General features: G+C 45.6%; 3 protein-coding genes and 1 long non-coding RNA gene across 5 annotated transcripts; all 4 read right to left on the minus strand.

Annotated features, from left to right (window-relative positions):
• Positions 1 to 2,217: 2,217 nt before the first annotated feature.
• LOC132463276 (alanine aminotransferase 2-like) lies at positions 2,218 to 15,419 on the minus strand. The gene is made up of 11 exons (XM_060059322.1): positions 14,661 to 15,419; positions 9,117 to 9,206; positions 8,822 to 8,930; positions 8,438 to 8,571; positions 7,816 to 8,059; positions 6,199 to 6,278; positions 5,947 to 6,083; positions 5,493 to 5,667; positions 3,658 to 3,813; positions 3,282 to 3,394; positions 2,218 to 3,108 (listed from the first exon to the last, which is right to left on the minus strand). The coding sequence occupies exons 1-11, from the start codon at positions 15,024 to 15,026 to the stop codon at positions 3,018 to 3,020; spliced, it is 1,695 nt and encodes a 564-aa protein (XP_059915305.1). The 5' UTR covers positions 15,027 to 15,419; the 3' UTR covers positions 2,218 to 3,017.
• LOC132463303 (uncharacterized) lies at positions 9,937 to 14,629 on the minus strand. The gene is made up of 2 exons (XR_009527004.1): positions 13,908 to 14,629; positions 9,937 to 13,842 (listed from the first exon to the last, which is right to left on the minus strand). It is a non-coding gene; the product is annotated as an uncharacterized LOC132463303 (long non-coding RNA).
• An 811-nt stretch (positions 15,420 to 16,230) lies between the features above and the next one.
• fuz (fuzzy planar cell polarity protein) lies at positions 16,231 to 18,970 on the minus strand. 2 transcript variants are annotated; one of them, XM_060059330.1, is made up of 3 exons: positions 18,606 to 18,970; positions 18,290 to 18,359; positions 16,231 to 18,173 (listed from the first exon to the last, which is right to left on the minus strand). In XM_060059330.1, the coding sequence occupies exon 3, from the start codon at positions 18,151 to 18,153 to the stop codon at positions 16,834 to 16,836; it is 1,320 nt and encodes a 439-aa protein (XP_059915313.1). In that variant the 5' UTR covers positions 18,154 to 18,173; positions 18,290 to 18,359; positions 18,606 to 18,970; the 3' UTR covers positions 16,231 to 16,833. The 2 variants fall into 2 exon arrangements, with proteins under 2 accessions (XP_059915313.1, XP_059915312.1); XM_060059329.1 differs by having other exon boundaries at positions 18,290 to 18,970.
• A 152-nt stretch (positions 18,971 to 19,122) lies between these two features.
• Positions 19,123 to 20,481, minus strand: LOC132463299 (guanine nucleotide-binding protein G(I)/G(S)/G(O) subunit gamma-5-like). The gene is made up of 3 exons (XM_060059358.1): positions 20,314 to 20,481; positions 19,740 to 19,882; positions 19,123 to 19,413 (listed from the first exon to the last, which is right to left on the minus strand). The coding sequence occupies exons 1-2, from the start codon at positions 20,392 to 20,394 to the stop codon at positions 19,757 to 19,759; spliced, it is 207 nt and encodes a 68-aa protein (XP_059915341.1). The 5' UTR covers positions 20,395 to 20,481; the 3' UTR covers positions 19,123 to 19,413; positions 19,740 to 19,756.
• Positions 20,482 to 20,528: the final 47 nt, after the last annotated feature.

The following is a 20,528-nucleotide window of genomic DNA, read 5'->3' on the forward strand; positions in this document are numbered from 1 at the left end:
CTGATGATCCTTCCACATCCGTTTTACGGTCCGTTAATGCAATTGCTGTCAGATAAATCAGGTTCCAACCAGTGGGATGCACCTGAGCTCTGGAACCAATTTCTACAGAAACATTACAATTTTTCTCAGTCGCTTTGGTACATTTCTCGAATCATCCTCAACATTTGCAAAACTGTAAGTGCATTCCTCAAAACAATTCGTACAAATAGCAAAACACCATGGATTACCTGCAAAAGACAAAAAAGAAAATCCTTAGTTCATCTCTCAAAAGTAAATATCTGTTTCAAAGAACATGTCAATGCCGTCAGAATGACAAGTCCTTGGGTCATTGTCTACGGATAAGACAGTCAAATTGCTTAGTCATGTTGTCAACATAAAGGGTGCTCCGGAGGGGTGTTCTGATGTAAACTATGGCTAAAGTTTTGAAGACAATTATTGTAAATTGTTACGGGTACACCTGAGTGTATGCGTCACATTTACGCTTTTGCTGTTTGTACTGTAATTTGTTGACAGACCATGTCATTGTGATACAGAAAGGAAAAGATAGCACTGCATAGCACAAAGAAAAAAGGTTAGGACAATCTCCTTAGGCTAAACTGTAAATGCAGTGCTGTAGGAATTACAGTGCAGTCTTCCTACACCTCCTGACGTTCATTTCGGTTGGGCGACAAATTCTCATCCACATTACAAAAGTATCCTCATGAGATGCACCTTTGAGCTAATTCAGTAAACTGGTTGATCGTTGGTTGATCTAACGCTATCGAGAAAGTCATGATTCACCTGGGAGCAATTTACCAATTCATGACAGATTTAGAAAAAATATTCTAATGGAAATGTATAGAAATATGCTTGACATATTATGACCACTTGTTCAACCATTTTGCATGTCAAGACTTACGCAATTAACTAATATCTAAATGTTGTGGGGGTGAGACTTTTCAATAGAGACCCATTACAATATATTTTTATCAACATGACATAAGCAATTGTTAATGAGGGAAAGGGCAGAGAATTGTACATAATCACTTGCATGGATGCAACTTTGCAAAGAAACGAGAAACAGCTTTTTTGATGTGAACAAGTGACACAATGATTTGAAGATTGAACAGGTAGTTTAGAGAATTTCAATTCGGATCTGAGAGTTGTACCAGGAAAACTGAGACTCTTGACCAAATCTAACCCAGAAAACCCTTTAATAATACTCCTGGTTTCATTTCAGACATATATAGACACATATTTATATTTACCGTCCTTATCGCTTCGATGTTTTGAAAGACACTTTAAGGGCGTATTCATACCTGCCTTGTTTGGTTCGAAGACCAAACCAAAAAAATCGCTGGTGCGGACCTTTTGGGCTGGTGTGAATGCAAACCATCGAACTCGGGTGCGGACCTAACAGCCGGTCCGAGACCCAGCCGGAGAGGTGGTCTCGGTTCGCTTCCAAACGAACCCTGGTGCGGTTCGCTTGAGATGTGATTGCGACCGCGCTCGGTCGACCCAGTTCTAAAAATAATATGCCTTTTTGGACGCAACAGACTCCCATTGCTGCTTGTTTATTCATTTATATTGTTTGATTTGTGCGGTTAATTCAAAGATCAACGTCACGTCATAAGAGCGGCATCACGTTATCAGACCCGTTCAAAATGAGTCGTGGCTCAACATGGAGCGAAGAGGAGACGAAATGTATTTTGGATATTTGGGCAGACGCCAACATATAAAGTAGCCTATGTTGGAGAACAAAATTCCGATGCATTAAATACATTCAGTACAAGGATGGGTGAGAAGGCGTTCGAGCGGTCGGCGGATAGCATCATCATAGCATTAGTCTCGCAAAGCCAGACCAAACTACAGCAAGTAGAATGATCATAACATCGACGTTGAACTTGTGCCAAACGCCTCTGATGCTCCAAAAGTAGGCTACTGCAAATGTTTGTAACTCTATGTAACCAATCCCTGATAAGTAGCACAACGAGGGCAGCACGCTGAAACTCCATAGTTTGTTTACTTTTTTTTTAATGCGTTACCCCACCCCCTCCGTCTTGTCGAATGGTTTAACGATGCACACACGTACGTTGCTGACAGATTCTCGGACTGTTGCGAAAAACTGCAATAAAGGAACTGCAGAAAACCAAAAAATAAACTTTGGTTGCGTTTTAGTCCTTCGATCGAACTAAGCCTTCCCTGGTGTGAATACGTAAACGACATTGAGACAATCCATTGCGGCTATTAGGATTTATTCAGAATTAAGGCAGAGAAATAAAGACATCATCCATATCAAAACTTTACAAATGATTAGTTGTCATATAACAGAAACATTTCAGAGTTTAATCTACACATGACATTATTAAAACATTGTGCGCCTTCGAAAAACCTACTTGTTTTAAAGAAAAGTTAAAATCAGAACTGCAAAATCATCCAAATGCAGTGATTGGCAGAATGAAAAGGGAGGGGTCTTTGACATTCTTTTTTACTAGTCTATGTTCATTTGATTCAACTGATATCTCTCATTCCTGCGTCTATTATTTGGCATATATTCCATACATTTTCATTTCATATTTCAGGTTCATTTCATTATCCATAAGACAAGTTTTTTTGTAAACTTGTTATAAAAAGAAAGACACCGACCAGCGTATGTTTGTATGTGTGTATGCATGTGCCTATGTATGTACGTGTATATATTGTTTAAAGATAGCAAATGGCACACGTTAAGATGGTGTGCGTCATGACACTACTCTGCCGTCCTTTGTTTACTCCTGAACCGTCTCTCACCCAATTTGTAGCAGTAGTGTCTGCTGATACACCAGAGATAGAGAGAGACAGAGTTCGCTTCTCCGTTTGCACCATTTCCAAACGAACTACCGCACAGAAGGTGGGGGCTAAAGTACATCATCATGGAGACCACCAAAGCCACTTAGAGGGGAAGGCACTTTCTAAACGACTTATTTATTGAGTTTGTGGTGTTTATCGGTGCGCCAGCACTCCCCCTGATGTCCTGGCAGGAGGAGGAGGCTGCAGCTTTAGGAGTACTGGTTGGTGAACCTCTGGTGGAACTCCTTCACTTTAGTCAGCAGGACCTTCAGCTTGTCCATCGGCGGCAAGATGGTCATCCTGAACGGGGGATGAAAGAGAGGGGTCAAGGGGTCATTTATATCAACCCATCATGGATAGGCCTTTAAAAAGGGAGCGACAAAGCAACTGAAATGGAAGCAGTTTGATGAAGGATGAGTGAGGAGTAGTGGGATCACGTGTGAGTATGTGTGGTGAACCCATGGTCCTGCTACCTGAAGTGGTAGGTGCCGTCCTTCTGGCCGAAGCCGCTCCCGGGGACCAGGCAGATGCCGGTCTCCTCCAGCAGCCTCATGCAGTAGAACATGTCCGGGGCCTGGTCGTTCTCCTGCAGGAGGAACACCAAGAAAGTCATGAGACAACGGGTTCCTTATCACACATGGGCAATTTCAAATGTGGGTATGAAGAATGTGCGTGCGTGAGTGATTGGGTGAGAAAAGTACAGTAGATAATACAAATGTTAAAAACGTTACTTTTGTGAGAGCTCTAATAGGTGACCAAATAGGTAAAATTAGGTGACGGACATTAGAGTTTACGAAAAAACAAAAAAACGATGGAGCACTATGAAGTGACTGGGAGGGGGGGACTGACCGCTGCCTCCTCGATGGCTGCCTTTGAGAGGCTGATGCTGGGGAAGGAGTACATGGCTCCCTGCACAGGGTTACAGCTGATGCCAGGCACCGTGTTCAGGATCTCCTCCGTCAGTCGGGCCTTCTCTGCCAAGGCACTCAGCGTGGCAGAACGCTCCTGGAGGGAGGGAGGAAAAATAAAGAAAGAAAGATAAGAGAACGAAGGCGAGGGTCAAGAGATTAATAATTATCAACAACTTCCGTCCTCAGTGAACAACAAGTAGGGCAGAGTTGTAACAAGCACAGCAATGTGCTGAAAAGCTCAGAAAGCACTGGAACACACACAGTGAACTGAGAGCAGACGGAGACAAGATGGAGGTCTTGAAATGAACCACATTAATGCAGGAGGCAAAACAAACCCCCATCCCAAACCCAACGGCCTTCCGATGGTTTTGGGTTTCAAGACTTAGCAGGCCACCGGAGCGTGGTGGCGTATAGATTAACAGAAGCCTGTCTGCAGCAAATCAATAGCAATGAGACATGCAGAAAGGTCAGCCTTTAAAGAAGGCAGGGCTATTAGATCGACCAATTTAAGTTACTGGGAGGTTGTATAACCTTGAGGAGGTTTAGAGGCCCACGTTTCCCTGGCCTAAGCCCTCAGGAGGACTCAATGCTCTCCAAAACACAGTGGGAAAGGGAAGGGACGCTGAGGAGGGATGGCTTATCCCAGGGAGGGCCAATTTGCAGCCATAATACATATATACACACTAGGGCTGGGCAAGTTAACGCTTTAATTACGCGTTTACACATCATATTTGTACGCGATTAATACAAATTGACACATTAATGCACGTTTAATAGGCTAAAATGTAGCTTCTTCCCCCGACCCATCCAGGCGCTGAACGTTGCCAAGACCTGACCTCTCCGACAATCCCGCACGAGCACACGCACACAACATGTGGCAGTTACCAGGGAACTGTGCAATACCCTACTGTGAACCATCTATCTATCTATCTATCTATCTATCTATCTATCTATCTATCTATCTATCTATCTATCTATCTATCTATCTATCTATCTATCTAAGGACTTGTCCAATATTGGGTTATCATGTTTACAAGTCATTCAGCTGCACTTTAACTCAGTTTTTATGTGTAATTATGTTAGCTTTTCTGCCCATAAAATGTTTTTTAGCTTAGAAAGCAAAAGTAGCCTATAGCTTATTTATCAATGGTGTACAGAATAGGTTTAGTTGTTTTGATTGTTTTTTATCATAATGTATATTGTTTATACATGTTCCTTGTCCTCTCTTTTTTAAGCACCAGGGGGGAGCTCTCCCAAATTTTGCTGTACTCTTACATGTACTTTGACAGATAAAGATCATACATTCATTATTTCTCTTTTTTTTTTTTTTTTTGAATTTGAAAGGTTTTGCCCACAGAATGTCGACATTCATATCAGATTTTTTTTTATTCACTTCTTTACTTACAATTACACTTGCAGGAAGTGACAGCCTGTTTACAATTCCCAAATCTGTGGTGTTCTGTAAGTTTCATATTAAACCCTCACTGAGTGAGTCAATAAACTCTCTCAAGATCACTTGGTCTAGTTTTTGCTTATTAAGTACATTTGGTATGAATGATAATGTGTCTTATAATTTAACTTAAATTGGAGTGGATTTTAAATACATTTTTAAAAGTGCGATTAATCTCGAGCTAACGCACAAATACTATGCGATTAATCGCGATTAAAGCTTTTAATCATCTAATATAAACCAATAAAGTTTGACAAAAACATCCATCATGTATATCGACGTCTATAAGTCAACAGTTGATTAATAATAATCCCCGTGCAAACCTTGATGAAGTTGATGTAGGAGGGCTCCCCGGGCTGCGGGGGGTTGACCACCAGCCCCATGAGGGCCTGGCCGGGCACGGGGGGGCAGAGACGCACCGACACCAGCTTGTTGAGCTGGGCCTTCACCTCTGGGTCCATGTTGATGATCTCCATGTAGCCCCCACGGAAGCCACATCTGTAGACGACAAACAGGTCAGCTAGGGAAACGGGTCACGGGAAACTATTTGGGCAACGTTTTTAACCAGACTACGTACTGTTTGGTCATCCAGTGATTTTGATTGGTTTAATAAACCTGCTCATTAATGAGCAGGTTAGGGTTAGGGCGTCCGGTTCAAGGGTGCTTACAGGTTGACTGCAGACATAGGCGTTCAGACCTGGAACCTTTCGGCTGGGAGTCGACCCCAGCCTCTACACTTTCCCCCTCCGCCGCTAGATACAATCTCCTGAAACTCACTCTCCCATGTAGCACTTGGAGGTAGAGTGGAAAGAGACCAGTTCCACACTGTCCGAGTACTCTGGTCCCATCTCGAACAGAACCTTCTTGAAGGAGTGGAACTCGCAGCCCTCTGCGTACACGTTATCCTGATAGACCTGAGCCACAAAAACACGCACGCTGCGTTATAGTTCAGAGAGTGAAGGGAAGAAACGTAACAATACTCGTATACAAAAGGAGAAACAATCACAATAAATTATATATTGTTTTTACCTCATCTGCCATCAGTAGGAGGCGCTCTTTAGCAGCAAAGCGGATCACATCCTCGATGCAATCTCTGCTCTGAACCTGGCCTGTGGGAGGAGGGGTGGTGTTTGAGTGTTGAGTTTGGCAGTGCCATCCTTTGCTGCCCTCTAGTGGAACATTAGGTATTAAAACATTGCCACCGTGGCAAAAAGGTTACTGATTAAGAACATGCAAGAATGAGGCCCAAGTGAAGGAGTTCAAGTACTTCGGGGTCTGTTTCGCGAGTGAGGGTACTATGGAACGTGAGATTGGCCGGAGAATCGGAGCAGCGGGGGCGGTATTGCGTTCGCTTTACCGCACCGTTGTAACGAAAAGAGAGCTGAGCCGCAAGGCAAAGCTCTCGATCTACCGGTCGATCTTCGTTCCTATCCTCACCTATGGTCATGAGGGCTGGGTGATGACCGAAAGGACGAGATCGCGGGTACAAGCGGCCGAGATGAGTTTTCTCAGAAGGGTGGTTGGCGTCTCCCTTAGGGATAGGGTGAGAAGCTCAGCCATCCGTGAGGAACTCGGATTAGAGCCGCTGCTCCTTTACTTAGAAAGGTAAAGGAGTCTAAGTAAGGTGGTTCGGGCATCTGGTAAGGATGCCCACTGGGCGCCTTCCTTGGGAGGTGTTTCAGGCACGTCCAGTGGGGAGGAGACCTCGGGGAAGACCCAGGACTAGGTGGAGAGATTATATCTCAACACTGGCCTGGGAACGCCTCGGGATCCCCCCGTCAGAGTTGGTCAATGTGGCCCGGGAAAGGGAAGTCTGGGGCCCCCTGCTTGAGCTGCTCCCCCACCCGACCCCGGATAAGCGGAAGAAAATGAGATGAGATGAGAAGAATGAGGGTTTTCAGTCCAATGGCTTGGCATAGCTACAGCCAAGGACCATTAAACAAAAAGCAGAACCATTTATATTGCTGCCATTGACATTTTTTTATGTTCCTTAAATGTTGGTCTCCCCTTCCCTGTCCAGTCCCGTGACCTTTCAGACCGTGACTATGACATGAACGTTCATCAGCACTTTTTCTTTGTACATTAACTGATTGAATTTTGTACAATCCTCACATTTGTCGAGGATCTTATACGATTCACACGTATAAGATGTCCACACCGCGGGTTGCCGCGGTGTGGACATTTTCACACTGAGTAATACGCTCGTGTCAACACCGGTATTACCGGTATAAACGGTATTAACTTCGAAACCATAGGTCAATCGCCATCTTCTCCGTCAACTCTCCTCTCACACTCGGTGACAGCGGCTGGCAGCGCGCCAATTCTCGGCGTCTTATAACCTTCTATATATAAGAGTATAATATAATTTTATATATCATAATATCATGGCCAAAAGCACTGTGCGCCTCCGGATGGCCGTAGCGCGGGGAGCTCACGTAGGGATTGGGCTTTGTTTACTGCCGTTGCTATGGTTACCGGTCTTGTAAGGAAGCGCGTCAATTCTCGTCAAGTGTTGCCGGTGTGCAACACAGAGTAATCGGTGTTGGCCTCAACACCGGTAACACCGGTAATACCGTATACCGCGGCAACCCTAATTCACACACGCCCACGCTCACTCTAGACGCCCGCCCGCCGTGTCCTTCCTACCGGTGGGGTTCCCGGGGTTGATGATGCAGAGGGCGCGGGGGTTGCAGTGGCGGCGGGCCTCCTTCAGGGAGCGCTTCAGCTCGCTGAGGTCCATGCTCCAGCACTTGTCCTCGTTGAGGTAGTAGTTGATCTGCACGGCGCCCAGCTCGGCCAGCGCCGCCGAGTACAGCGGGTACTGGGGGATGGAGATCATCACGCCCGTGCGCCCCTCGTCCTCGCCGCACACCAGCAGCTTCAGCATGGTCTGCAGGGCATAGGAGGACACGTCCAGACGGTTCCCATGGCAACAGAGCTCGGGGCCACGCAGTGTGGCGCAGTTATCCCTGCGATGTCGTCAAATGCAAATATATATATATCTATCGCATTATAGAGGGAAATGGTTCGGTTTCTATTTGTTTATTGAAATGAAGACAATGTTTGCGTTTTCTAAGGTCCTGAGGGTTATAGCACGATGGAGATTAATCCTGCCAGATCTCCCTAGTTACACAGCTAATGGGGTTTTCACAAAGTTTAAGCACTGAACCCAAAAGCTGACGTGGAACTGGGTCCACAACGTATGCAGGCGGTGTGACCGTCCACTCTGCACTTTTAGAGCTAACGGAACATGAAGACCACTGCGCACCATGATGCCATCGCTGGCGCCCGTGGTGAGGTAGACGTTCTCGGGGTTGCAGGGGATGCCGCCGTCCCGCCGCTCGATGTAGCGGGCCACGTCCTGCAACACGCAGTCGATGCCCTGGCTGGCACTGTAGGCGCCTGGGGGAGAGGGCAAAGGTCATGGAGAGACCCAAGGCAACAATAGAGACCGGTGGGAGACAGAGAGAGGGAGAAGGGAGGGGGAGAGAATGTGTGAGTGAGTGAGTGGAAAGAAAGACGGCAAGACAGAGAGAGCTGATTATGTATTGACAGTCTGACAAGTACAAACGCTGAGATGAGATACTTCCCCCCCCCCCCCCCCACCTCGAGTTCCCACGTGACCTGCGGCCCAGTGAAGGACGCCACTCACCAAGACTGCTACCTCCGCAGGACTGCAGAATGCGGCGGGCTCTATGTTTAGCATCCTCTGGGAAGGAGCTGTCGTTCAACAGCTCTGGATAAGAGCACATGGCCAGCACCTGAGGACCATCGGGAGAAAGTCACAGAGGGACAGAGAGAGAGAGAGAGAGCCAAGAGGCAGAGAGACAGACACAGAGACAGTTGAAACATTTTAAACAGCAGCTGGATGGAAATTCAATCATTCAAATATGCGGTGCCATGTGTGGGAGATGGGGCATGGGAGAGGTTCGGTGCAGACTGCGTACCTGTCGGAAGAAGGTGATTGGCTGCTGACCCATGGCGTGTGCGTCCCCGATGTTGGCCTTGATGACCTCAGCGAAAGGCTTCTTCACTCCCTGCAGGCAGAAGAAAATAACAATGTCAAATGATGATATAGACTGCAAAGAAGAGGTTGGCTGGGTAATGCATGGAACTGCCGAAGAGCCAGTGCACCCACATTTTCAGCTGGAATTTGAACACTGATATTTAAAAATATATTGTTTTGGGCTGAGAGTTTTAGGGAGGAGGGGGGGGGACCTGTGATCCCCATGGTTACGGCCAACAGCAACTTTATGATACTTTTTTTAGTACTTGAAATGCGGCAAACACTGTAGCGATATAATAGTTGTCGAGGAATCCTAACCCTCACTCGGACGTGGACATTACACATCGCTGCTCAGATGGAGCTTCACCATCCACACACACCGTGGCGTTGTACAATAAGGGTCGAAAAGCTCAAATTTCTCACGGACAGCGCAGTACACCGCTGCCCAGGCAGAGCTCAACACGTCTACACAGACGGCCCCTTGGTCGTGACAGGTGAGCGCCTTGGAAAAGGCCCTCAGACGTCACGACAAGATCACCACCTGTGTTCGCAGCAGTTCTCTCCTAATTGGGGCCTTATTTGTCTTCTTAATTTTAGGGAACTGAGCTAATGGGCGAGCAGAGGACAGTATCTCATAGCAGGTCGACAAAGCAAAGTTGCTGCTTGCAAAACTAAGATCTGCTGTGTCAGCAACACACAAGCACACACACGCACGCACACAAGAGAAGAACATTGTCACACTCCCATTAAAAGACACACACACACACACACACACACACACACACACACACACACACACACACACACACACACACACACACACACACACACACACACACACACACACACACACACACACACACACACACACACACACACACACACACACCATGAGCTAAAGGAACCAATGAACCGTATTGGGGGGGCTACTAAGCTTCACACAGATCATGTAGGGTTAGGAATGTCAAACTAAATGTTGGGGGTGTTTATTTGGATGTGCCAAGTTTAACAATTTGGTTTATCAACCACCACAATAGAGAATTTATAAAGAGGCGATTACATTTAGAAAACCATTTCAAATATCAGTGCATATCGGCAAACATCGACACCGATATATCTGTGATAAGCCAATATCGACCGATAGAATCGGCCAACAGATACATCGCTTGGGCTCTAATCATCATTATAACATATCAGAAATAGCACTATTGCCCAGTTTCTCATGTTTGAAAGGTCATTGTGGGTTTAACAGGAACAAACTGCTGACTCGTTGAACTGCATGGAGGCTTGAGTAGCACAAATCTAAAAGATCATAATTGTGCAGAAAGCTGTGAAGGGAAGGTCTGTTCAACTCTAGAGATCTGATTGACTTCATTGTTTGCTCCATTGCTGTTATCAAAAGAAAACAAGCGGAAGGAACTGAGCTAATGGCCGAGCAGAGGACAATGTCTCTTAGCAAGTCAACCAAGCAAAAGTTGCTGCTTCCAAAACTAAACTCTGCTGTGTCAGCAGCAACACACACACACACACACACACACACACACACACACACACACACACACACACACACACACACACACACACACACACACACACACACACACACACACACACACACACACACACACACACACACACACACACACACACACACACACACACATCTGGTCTACATTTTTCCCAGAGATTTGTTTTTCAGAACCATGCATGCTTGATCTAATTTTCAGCAGAGGGAATGTTATGGATGAATTAAATTAAATGTATCCGATATTGCATCATTAAGAAGTTATCTCAAATATGGAATAACATAATACAATAAATTATGTTTACCATTGAGTGACCTGTATATTGTTCCAGCTGATTCTGACAATCAGCTGGAGAAATATACAGGTCCTTCAAATCAGTCCAAACAACCTTTGTGTCCCTAATGTGTGCACATCAAGACCAGGAGGCCGATTGGGTGTCCTTATCTTACAGATACAGCCCAAGATGCACAGAAAAATGCTCCTATCCTCTAAACCTTAGACTCGTCTTGGGTCAGTCTGACTCTGAGCCAAGGAACATAAAATGGGCGTCACAGCAAACTGAGATTGAGAAAACAACATGACCCCTGGTACACAGTAACACACCCTCACGCACCCACACACACACAACCAGGTGTCTGTCTGGAACCCAAGAGTGCCACACGCTATTCGTCCCAGAGGCACGCAGCTGAAATCCCCCCCCCGGTGTTTGTCCTGCCAGGGTCAACCGCTAAAGCCGTTCCAGTCCAAATATTTCGTATCGAAAAGAACACAACCTTCATTTGGCCTCTCCCTCATTGGCTGCACAAGGGAGGCGTCTCTTTGGCTAAGCCAATGGAAGGGCCGGACCGATGCACACTCCTCAGTCCATGGTTCAACATTCACAATCAAGAGCCCAGGATCATTTAGAACCAAAACATCCCCCCAGTTGGTGGAACAACAGCCACCTCCCCCCACAGAGGCTGGATGGTTCCCTATGTTGTCTTTAAATGATGGGAGCAAACATTCAGCAAAGACCAAGCAAAGCACACAGAATAACCAACCACCCCCAAAAGGGGCTGAAGATAGGCTCTTATTGTAAACTAGTGTCAAACTATTTAACGAGGCTCACAATAAATTAAAACTATGAGGGACAATTATTTTACTGTTGTACTTTATATTGCTGTGTGTCATTTCTGATTGCCATCGTTACGTTACGGTTCTCTCCGGACTCGTAGGGTGTCACAGATTTTGTTCCCATAACAATGAACCCAATTTAAAGCTGAAGGCAATTCGCTCCTATAGTTCTACCTAGTGACAAATTTGACAATACTAATTATGTGTTTTTTGCTTTCAGCTCAGTACATCCACAGCAATGTTTATGGTTTCTTTTAAACTGCACATCAAAGTGAAATCGCCAACAACAATAAACTTTGAGTGAAAGGATTAGGAAGGAATAATGATTTGGGCTGGCAGGGTTCAAAGTCTCCTCATAAGATGATTTATTCGCAAAACAAAAGAATCACTGTTAAGGTTAACAGGAATCTACTGTGAGGACAACTATGCAATCTCACTCACACACTGAGTGAGTGAGATTGGGTGTCAGGAAAATCCTCAATGATAAAAAATAAAACGTCATGACCCACTTTCCAGACACCCTGCACCTATCCCAGGGTTTTTCCTTCATGCATCCAGCTGCTGCCACTGGATTACTACCGCCACGCAAATAATGATGTCTATAATCAATATTTGTTATGTATACACTGTATTTATATCATAAGATGTGGATGCCCCCTAGTGCAACCAAACAATTAGTAGTAGAATTCGTAATATCATTGGAGAAATATCGAGGGAAAATACTGACAACTGACAAATAGTGTTGGTTGCACACATCAACACAGTGCAGGCGTGCATCAACATAGTGCACCTCATACCCACCCCAGCACAGCTGCTTGAAATAAAATCGTAGATGGGAACACTATGCGTGTGTGGGCCGGTCTGAGGATCAACCATCTTCTCCTTAATGCAACTTTCATAGTGTTAAAGTGGTCATCTCGGAGAGCTCGGTTTCATTCTCTTTGGGGGCTCCAGTGGCGGACAAACTTCTGCCACTTGAGCCACCAGTCAGTTGATGAGCGAGCCTGATGCGGTGGCTCCGCCGTACCCAGAATCTTGGGCCTTCCAACTGCCGCTGGGCGAGGGCAAAGGCATCGCTAGCTGTGCACTACTTGTTATTTGAGGGCAAGGCAGGAATGTCCAACACCCAGTTGGTAACAATTATAACACTGCAAATGCACAGGCTTTCATCACTGGGCCATAGGCTCAATCAGCATTGTTTTAACTTGTTTGGCGATGGTGACTTAAGTGTATTCAAATGAAAATCTTTGGTTATCTTCAAGATTTCAACTTGAAATAAATCAATCATCAGTTTTGCTGTGATTTATTTGGAGATTAATAAAATATTCTGGGAGCTCTGTACATAGGGACAATTCTTTTCAGGTAGTGATACAGTGACAGAAGCAAAGGACGCAAAATGTTCTATAGTTAAAGCACTGGCATTACATTTGTACAGGGTGACACGAGTACAGAGTGTTTGAAACTGGGTAGACACTGAATATAGAGGCCTCTGGGCACCATTTATCCTATGCTGGTGGCTTGATAGGAGAGCCCACTGGCTAAGGATGAGCTGGCTCTCAATTAACAGCATTGAAGGACCGCAAAGGTCTTAAATAGGCCATCTTCTCACAGAAAACCTGCTATAAATGTCTCTTCTCTGAGACACAAGATTCATCTCTCACCAAGGGAGGCTAATAGCCCCAACCACACTTAACACACCTGACTGCACTCTGTACAGCTTTGGTTTCCTTGACAACATGAATTGCTGAAAGAAGAACAGGCTATTGCTTTCAACTATTCGTTATTCAAACCAATGTGTTGGCATGAATGATGCGCCTTAGTACACACATTAGTGTTTTTGTAGAGTATGTAGTAAGGGGTATAATTTATGCGGCCAACCAGTCTGAGAGGATAAGAGTATGTCCTTGTCCTGGCGTCCAATGTTTTTCTCAAAAAGTAGCTCCATCACAGATGGCAATAATGGAATGAACACGATTTTATCAGAATGTAGTAAATAGTAATCGCTTTTAAAAGCAGATGTTTTGAGGACTCTGCAAATATTGGAGATGGACAACGTTCCTCCGATACTTGTAAACCACACCGCGAGTTCCAACGATGAGGTGGTGAAGATAACGGTGACCACTCGAGGAGAGAAAGGAGTAAAAAGATAGAAATAAAGAAATAGCTCAGGGTCTAGGTGAGCCCGGCCAATTATCTCAGTAGATCTCCCTGGATTCTGTAGTGTGCCTGGCTAATTATAGGCCTTCTGCTAATTAAATAACAAGGGACTTAGGGGGGAGGGAGGGGTGGATTTGTAAATACTCGGGAAAGGGACTAATCCTAATGGTGATTGGAAGCAAATGGTCATGGATCGGGAATAAAGTCGACAATTCGGCACGGTACAGATGCTGCAAGATTGCAAATATGATTTAAAAGTATATGTTTGCCCAAATACCTTCACTCCACTCCACATGCAAATGACCTGACGAGGTACATCCATACACATGCAACTCAGACTTATAGTCTCTTAGGCACAAGAATATGTAATAAATGAATACGTTTTCAATGTCCTCAATGTCCAACGTATGGATAACAACTTCTAAAACGCTATCTCTGCATTATTTGTTGGTGCCCAGATACCTCTGTTAACGTCAGTGCACCATGCAGTAACGTCACATGCACCGTAAGCACCAAGTACAACGACTGATTGGATCCGTTATTCGTTATGAAAGAATACAAGTCACAAAGCTGTTAGCAATCACTATCTGTGTCAAATTATACCGAATAGCTCAAAAGATGTAAACAAAGACTAGGCCTGCAGTGGGGGGGGGGGGGGGGGAGAGAGAGAGAGAGAGAGAGAAACCCACCTCCCGAAGCTCCTTCTCGATCTGCACGGCGCGCTGCACGATGGGTCCCCGCACGGCGTACTCCACCTTCTTCACCGTGGGATTCATGGTGTCGATTGTCAACACCTTGCCCCAGGGTCCGTTCTCGGACATTTTCTCCTTGGCGTATCCAAGCCGCGAGGCACTGAGTCCAGAGTGGGCTCTGCTCGGGGCAGTGAAGCGGTGCAGCGGGGACGATGAATGAACAGCCGGGGTGCTCGGGTGTGCGGCGGGGTGCTGCTGCTGCTGCTGCTGTACGCCGCCGCAAAGGAACGCCGTGTCGTTCCGTCCACCTGTGAGAAGACGGACGTTCCTAGACGGTATTCTTTGTATCCAAGTGGCTGCCATGTTATTCTTAAGGGTTCACGATATATTCAAATATCCTTTGTGTTCTGCAACCACCGTCCCAACTCTAGCCAAACTCTCCAACGCTATGAAAGTGCCACAACCGCACTTGTGAACTGACCACGGCGAGCCTGGACCTTTGAACCTGGCACCGGCCGGCGGGAGGCGTTTCTTCAAACTGGTTAGCGTTACGCTACGGTTTATATCTTACCAAGTACTGAATTTAACAACAACGATCCGAACAAAGGACTTCAGCACTAACGGCAACATCTCTAAACGTCTCTCGAGTTGAATAACCGCCTCCTTGTGTGTACGTTGTCCTCCCCTCCCCTCATGCCGTTTCTCTGCTCACACTCACACCGTTATGTTGCCAATCTGAGCCGAGTCTCCGGTTACCGAGGCGACGGAAGGGATAAGAGGGGCTATGTAAGAGCACTGGACCAACCAGGCTCGACCGCTCAACCATCTTTTGAATTACACTACACGTGGGGGGAGGATTTGGAAAGGATTCTACTATGCCAATAACAAATCGAAACAATAGCCTGCATTTTATCTACATTTTGAGAATGTTTTTTCTTTCCTCTTATAGTTTTTAATGTTATATCTGTGAGGAACTGTCTGTCTAGTCTTCATATGCATTTGAGATATAATTCTAACTGGAGAGTTACACAATATCACAGGAAGTTGAACCACTGGAAACCAGAAGTAGATACCAGCCAGTTGTCTCTGCAAGGCTGAAGCCCATGCTTTGCATTCTGTTTTGAGTTTGGATGGCATATTGTAGACTATTATAGGGCAAATGTCAGGTGGAGGAACAAGGTCAGCTCTCTGTATAGCTGCTGTCAATCCAGCCATTCTGTCAGTCAGGAGTTACTTAAAAGTTTAAAAATACTTTCCCCCACACACATTTAACATCCACACACAAGGGACAGGGTTCTATCATGGGTTGGCAACAGCTTAGACCATCGAGGCCAGGACAAACCTTGATTAAATGTGAGGGCTTGAACACCCTGTGCTTTGGCAAGATATCACTTATCTACCAACGCTCATGAACACAAATAACAGTGCCACTATCATTTTACCACATTTGAACATCCAACCACATCCACTTAAATATTATTATTCACAGTAATCCAATTAAACATATATTCTTCAGTGGGCTATAGCATAATAGAGCATCACATTAGTCACTGTGATTTGATTTGGGTCATTTTCATCTCATTCCATTTAATAATCTGATCTGTTTGAATATACATTGATATCCAGACACAAACAACACATAATTGTTAATGCAATCAATCAATTGGCAAGAATACACAGAATAATCAATGCCAGTATTAGACAATCATTAGATATTTCTAATGAAGCAATCATAGGGTTGAAGGCAACATGAACAGGGACAGAAACTACAGGATAGATAAAAAGTAAGAACGGCCAGACATTGCCCTCGGGTTATAGTTCTCAGTTGGTCTCAAGTCTCTCACAGTGAATAATTCAAACATAGGTTCAATCACAAAGCTAAGCTTACACTGTCACAGAGTAAGCTAACTGATAGCAACTATTGCAAATAGCCCTTCCTGCTAAGTCACATCACAAGTTACCTCCCTTTGGTGTGGCAACTGAATTTGAGACACTGTTGATCCTGTACTGATCCCCAGTATGTAGTGACACAGCATAACTCCCAATAAACCAAATTCATATTTCAAATAAATACTATGGACTGGTGAGTCCCCTTTTAAAAAACAGTAGATAGCCAGAAGCAAAGCCTGTACCTGAAACACATTGAACATGTTCAGTAAGAAATGTTTCTTTAAAACCCAGTGTCTGCTGTGACAGCCAAGAGGGTCTGCGTGGCAACGTTCCTCAGGGCGAAGGTGGGCACCGAGAGCGGGGTGAGCAGGAACAGCTGATGCTGCTGGGTCTGCAGGCCGTAGCACTTGCACTCCTCTGTGACCAGATAGCACTGCATGGGCTGGTGGGGAAATCCAGCCACAAAGTCCCCAGAAGCGCTGCTTCTCCTGTGGGCCTTGTCCTCTGCCGGAGCGCCGGGAACTGGCGCCTCCTCCTGGCTGAAGTAGCGCGTGGCAGCAAAGATGTAGAAGAGCCTGAGCAGCTCCCAGCAGCGGGCTTTGGAGGGCAGGGTGGGGCTGCGGTCGGCACTGGCCCGCACACAGGAGACGGAGCGCCGGGCCTCCCGGTTCAGGACCAGCAGGGCCAGCACGTCGGGGACGCTGAGGGACACGGTGCTGGGCAGGCAGCGCTCTCCGACGGCCAGGCAATCCCTCAGCGTCTCCACCAACGGGGACCAGAACTGCCTCACCAGGTCGCACTGGGCCTTTTGCAGGGACGGGGTGGGGCCGCACAGCACGCACACGTCGGCCCCTGGGAGCAGCTGGAAGCGGAGGAGCCGGTGGGCCACCGTGGGGCTGCCCTGGGGAAGGAACACCGGGTAGTCGCATGAGGCCGAGCCAGAGGAAGAGAGCATGCGCATCAGAGCGGAGAGCAGGATCACTTCCTGCGGTGCCAGGCGCCACCAGTTCTCCGTAGCCGCCGCCACGCGGCCGTGGACCACCAGGCAGCCAAACTCACTGTCCACAGACTGGGTGAAGCCGTTCACCGCCTCCTGGACCAGCGCGGGGTTGGGGGGCAGGAGGCAGTCGGCGCAGTGCGTCAGGTTTCCCATGATGCCCTGGTGCCTGTCCTCCAGCAGCTGGTCGATGAGGCCGAAGCAGGAGCGGAGGTCCTTCTTCAGCCGCTCCACATTCCTCGTGTTGGTAAGCTCGTCCCTTCCCAGCACCAGCACCATGCAGTTCCACACGTTCTCCAGCAGCCGCTCCAAGAACAGCTCTTCCCCTTTGACATGGCCTTGAATGACCCCCGTTGACCGTTGTCCCCCGTTGACAGCAATGAGCATGACGCTATTGTGGAAGACGCGCCATACAACTCTACCGCCACAGTCAGTCTGACAGCTGGACAACACAACGCCCTGGCCATCTCCAAACATGTGGACTCCGTTCAGGGAGCCGATGACGGAGAAGGGGAGCTGTTTTGAGGCCCCCCTGGTGAACAGAGGAACGCCACTGTTTGCAGTTAGGCAGAGGATCTGCGTTGAGCCATCCTGCAGCATCATCTCTCATGGGACACTTGTTACTGTTGGAATTATAGATATGATACATTAAGATATATTAGGTGCATAAAGTAAAAGTCTAGGAAGAATAGGTTGTTGCAGGAACAAAGATAGGTTAGATTTAAAAACTCTGATTTACCTGAATAAGGCTCATCTAATTCTAGACCTGACAAAGGACTCATCTGATCTGTAGAAAAGGCATCGTTGTACTATCTTGGTACATTATGAGACAGGAAAGAGTGTCCAATATTAATATTAGTTAGTACATTATGGTTTGGATGAGTTGAGATGGACTAGTAACTGGAACTCCAAGCGGCTCGTGTTTCCACAGCAACTCATGTCACACCGGTCACATGACACCGTTTATTTTTCTATCTTAAAATCCTCCATGGCTAAAGCAGTTTCATCCATAGATACCAACATGTCACTCTATTGAAATATAAATACTGAAATACATGCCTGAGCTCAGTATGAAGTTAGAGTAACTAAAATAATTGTGTCTTTGGAATTCCTTTTTCTTGACTTCCGCATTTTGAGTCTCGCGATACTACCGGATTTAACCACCCCCCGTCTTCATTTAATTGCTACCCCATTGGCTCACAAAACTGGGAGGTCATGCTCAACCCCCATTGGCCAACTAAGGGGCCTAAGGAGGTGGAGCTGTAGTTGGACCCTTCTCAATATTTGACGCAGGGGGCGCTACTGAGAACATTGATCATTCAACAGCATTGAATTGAGACCTAATTACAATGTCGATACATAATTAATAACTATCAAAGCGTGCGGTACTTTAAAATTTACTGAGGCAAAAAAACATAAAAATTATAAATACAAGTGACCCATAAATAATTTGTGGGAATTTTGGCCAGAAATTATGCCAGAAATAATGATTATATAACACTATTTATCATGAGAAATGTAATAATGTTTAATTGTAAAAATATAAATGATAAGACACACAATGCAGCTTACTTGAGAGAGTAGTAAAGAATGTATTTTAATCCTTAAATACAAAAAAGTCAAGAACATTGATGGCTAAAATAGAACGTTAGAAAAGGCACAATAATTTAATTGAAAAAAAAAAATCACACTGTGCCATGAAAAATAAAACCGTCTTTCTTCTCCTCGGGTTGAAAATAGATGGCAATTTTGACACGATTTCATCTTTATCGACACAAAAGAGATCACGTGGCAGTATTATAATGGCTTGACATGAAGAGCAGTGTTGAGGTCAACTTTTCCCTGTAGCACTTAACAGAAGGCCTGTGGAACAAATACAAAATATATTTCGGTAAGACATAACCTATTTCGTTTTGCTAGGACATACTTATTTATGAATGCCATCATTGTCAGTTATCCAACCTCTCCACAAAGAAGCAATTCAAAGATTATCTCTCCCCCCATCCCAGTAAAATGGTGTTCATTGTTTTTATGAGTGTTCTTACATTTTTATTAGATATCTAAATGGAATGGGAAAAACAATCTTAGAATTTCTATGCAAAGTTTACAATTTGCCAATTAAATTGATTAACAAGCAAGAAAATAAAAATGTGTAGACGTTGTTGACTATAAGAAGACTTAATACGTACCGATGAATGCAGTGGTCTCACAAAAAGGAACAGACTTTCTGTGGTCTGAAAGGATTAGTGCTGGACGACACTCCGGTCAGGAGAGGGTCCTGCATGGCATTCTGCATGCAAAATTGTTGGAGGTCTGCAGCAGCTTGGGACACCTGTAAACGAGAGAACGAAAGTGACACATCAACATAAGTACATTATATGAACACTGATGTAAAATAAACACGGGCACACTTTTCAGTAGATAACAATTTCGATCGTTTCGGTTGATTCATCATTTCGGTGGGTGCAAACAGGGGGCGCCTTAGGGCGCTTCACAAGGACTGTACATAAATACTGCATTACACCGATCTATGATGTCAATCACGCCACAATGTATCGAGACATTGTTAACGCGACACTCTTTAAAATAGGTTTTCATCGTGCTGACACCCAGAGTCCACAGGATATCAACAGTCTCCCTTCGAGTCCCACGCCCTTCTTTTCCCGAGCAGCGTTAGCTGCTAACGCCGTCGCCCACCTACGTTAGCCCAGTTAGCGGATCGTTTCCAGGTGTATCAGTTATTTAAGATCATTCAATAAATACCTTCACTCTGTTAATGCTCGCCTCAAAGCGTAGCTGCTGCACAATTTTCTTCATGGCGACGAGATTTGAAGAACTGGACATGGTGACTGGTAAATATAATGCTGTGCGGTGCGATAGTTCTCTAGCTAAAGAGATACAAGTCTGGGGGACAAAAGCAAAAGATGATGACATCCGGATTCCGGTTATTTCTTTGGGTGCAGTTCTTTGAACAATTC

This window comes from Gadus macrocephalus, chromosome 8 (genome assembly GCF_031168955.1).
Source record: "Gadus macrocephalus chromosome 8, ASM3116895v1".
NCBI lineage: Eukaryota > Metazoa > Chordata > Actinopteri > Gadiformes > Gadidae > Gadus > Gadus macrocephalus.

What these genes read in the sequence shown, in the direction of transcription:
- LOC132463299 (XM_060059358.1), bottom strand. Translation starts at nt 20,394, where the DNA reads ATGTCCAGTTCTTCAAATCTCGTCGCCATGAAGAAAATTGTGCAGCAG. An exon ending in CGAGCATTAACAGAGTGAAG is followed by an intron (nt 19,883 to 20,313) that starts GTATTTATTGAA and finishes TCTCGTTTACAG; the next exon opens with GTGTCCCAAGCTGCTGCAGA.
- fuz (XM_060059330.1), bottom strand. Translation starts at nt 18,153, where the DNA reads ATGATGCTGCAGGATGGCTCAACGCAGATCCTCTGCCTAACTGCAAAC.
- LOC132463276 (XM_060059322.1), bottom strand. Translation starts at nt 15,026, where the DNA reads ATGGCAGCCACTTGGATACAAAGAATACCGTCTAGGAACGTCCGTCTT. An exon ending in CAATCACCTTCTTCCGACAG is followed by an intron (nt 8,931 to 9,116) that starts GTACGCAGTCTG and finishes GATGGTCCTCAG; the next exon opens with GTGCTGGCCATGTGCTCTTA. An exon ending in CCTACATCAACTTCATCAAG is followed by an intron (nt 3,814 to 5,492) that starts GTTTGCACGGGG and finishes CCCTCCCTCCAG; the next exon opens with GAGCGTTCTGCCACGCTGAG.